This window comes from Limulus polyphemus, unplaced genomic scaffold (genome assembly GCF_000517525.1).
Source record: "Limulus polyphemus unplaced genomic scaffold, Limulus_polyphemus-2.1.2 Scaffold2656, whole genome shotgun sequence".
Lineage (NCBI taxonomy): Eukaryota > Metazoa > Arthropoda > Merostomata > Xiphosura > Limulidae > Limulus > Limulus polyphemus.
In genome coordinates, this window is record NW_013668266.1 from 102,723 (window position 1) to 104,538 (window position 1,816).

A 1,816-nucleotide genomic window follows, 5' to 3' on the forward strand; every position below is an offset into this window, starting at 1 on the left:
GAGAAAACTTTAATATACGTGTATGTTTAACATAACAGCAAATGTACAACGTTTCGACAAGGTTTTGTCACCTGATGAAGACAAAACCTTGTCGAAACGTTGTACATTTGCTGTTATGTTAAACTTGTATTAAAGTTTTTCTTCATTACTCATTCAAGCCATCTCCAGCCATTATTAGTCTCAAAGTGGGTTCCTCGTCATCGAATTTTACTCAATGAATGCCCAGATTAAGCTACTACTATTGAATGACATAATGCATGAGCTGCTTGTGAGCATACTTTGTGAATAATTTTCATTATTATTTTTCATTATCTCACCTAATATAACCTAAAAAGTTACTAAATTTTATATTTTAGTTACTTTTATAATAATAAATAAAGAATATACACGAAGACCAAGAAATATGGTACTTACTTGTGTCTCTTTGTTTTTTGCTGTTGACTATCAGTGAAAGTTAAAAAATCTTCCCTAGTAGTTTATGTTAAAGCTTACAGATGTTGTGAAAGTATTTGTGAGAACTCGTATTACTCGGACAAAAAAAAAAAGAAAAAGCATTAACCAAAATAACACTTACTAACTTCTTTAATAATTTTTGGATATTACAGACCACATGATCCTTTACCCCAACTGTGGTGCAGTACCCCTGTTCGGCAGATTTCTTCTGATGGCTCTCTAGCATTAACCAAAATAACACTTACTAACTTTTTTAATAATTTTTGGATATTACAGACCACATGATCCTTTACCCCAACTGTGGTGCAGTACCCCTGTTCGGCAGATTTCTTCTGATGGCTCTCTAGACCTCTCGGGAAAGAAGAAGTCTGTTGTTGCCAAACTCAACTTCTCACCTCAAACACCTGATCCACTGATTGTTCACCCGGGTGTTATCATAGCAATGCTACATTTGATACCATCTATTACTTGTAGTACTGATGAAATTGTAAGTTATGATAGTTTTTCATTTGTTTTATAAAATAACATCGTTAAGATATGCATGAAAATATGTAACTAATCTGTGCAAAATGTCACAAAGTCCGGTCACTTTAAATGGGCATGGCCGAGTGATTAATGTACGTAACTTTTAGATTGGAAGGTTCGGGGCTCATCAGTCAATGATAAGTTACCAGACTTACTTTTGTGGAATGTTTTAGCTGCTATTAAGTTAAACTTAGCAACATGGGCATTGGGTGCTCACTAGCTGTCTTTCACTTGGTCAGCAGTTCTGTATTAGGGATGGCTGCGCTTGAACCTTAGTGGTCTGTGACCCTTCTTCTTCTTCTTAACTAATGTGTTTGCTCAAGGGACATTCAGATCTTCTTCAGCGATTTGCATTATTTCTGTATGTAAAAAGAAAAGAAAAATAATTCAATAAAATTTTTCCAGCTGTATGCAAAATGAGCTATATTAACAAAAGTATATACTTTTTTTCTTTTGATCCAGTTGTATTGGATACATTACCAAACCCTACCAATGTATTAAACCTTAATGATATAGTGTTGTATTTTTATTTCATAAATGAGGTAAAAATATTAAAGATATTTGGCTGGTAATTGTTAGCTTAAGTTTTGCTTCTACCAACAAATTATATTCTTTTGAGCTTGTGTTGTATTCATGTTATACTTGTACTCCAGATTTACTTTTTATGATAGTCTGTTTTGTGTTGTATTCATGTCATACTTGTACTCCAGACTTACTTTTTATGATAAAGTCTGTTTTGTGTTATATTCATGTCATACTTGTACTCCAGACTTACTTTTTATGATAAAGTCTGTTTTGTGTTGTATTCATGTCATACTTGTACTCCAGACTTACTTTT

The 1,816-nt window shown here is 33.0% G+C and overlaps 1 protein-coding gene across 1 annotated transcript in view; it reads left to right on the plus strand.

The window, feature by feature from the left end:
• Window positions 1-1,816, plus strand: part of LOC106467550 (WD repeat and FYVE domain-containing protein 3-like) — a 104,378-nt gene that overhangs the window by 37,676 nt on the left and 64,886 nt on the right. Inside the window, exon 18 of the mRNA XM_022395746.1 lies at window positions 730-940. Coding sequence (XP_022251454.1) covers window positions 730-940 — 211 coding nt within the window. The remainder of the gene's footprint in view (window positions 1-729; window positions 941-1,816) is intronic.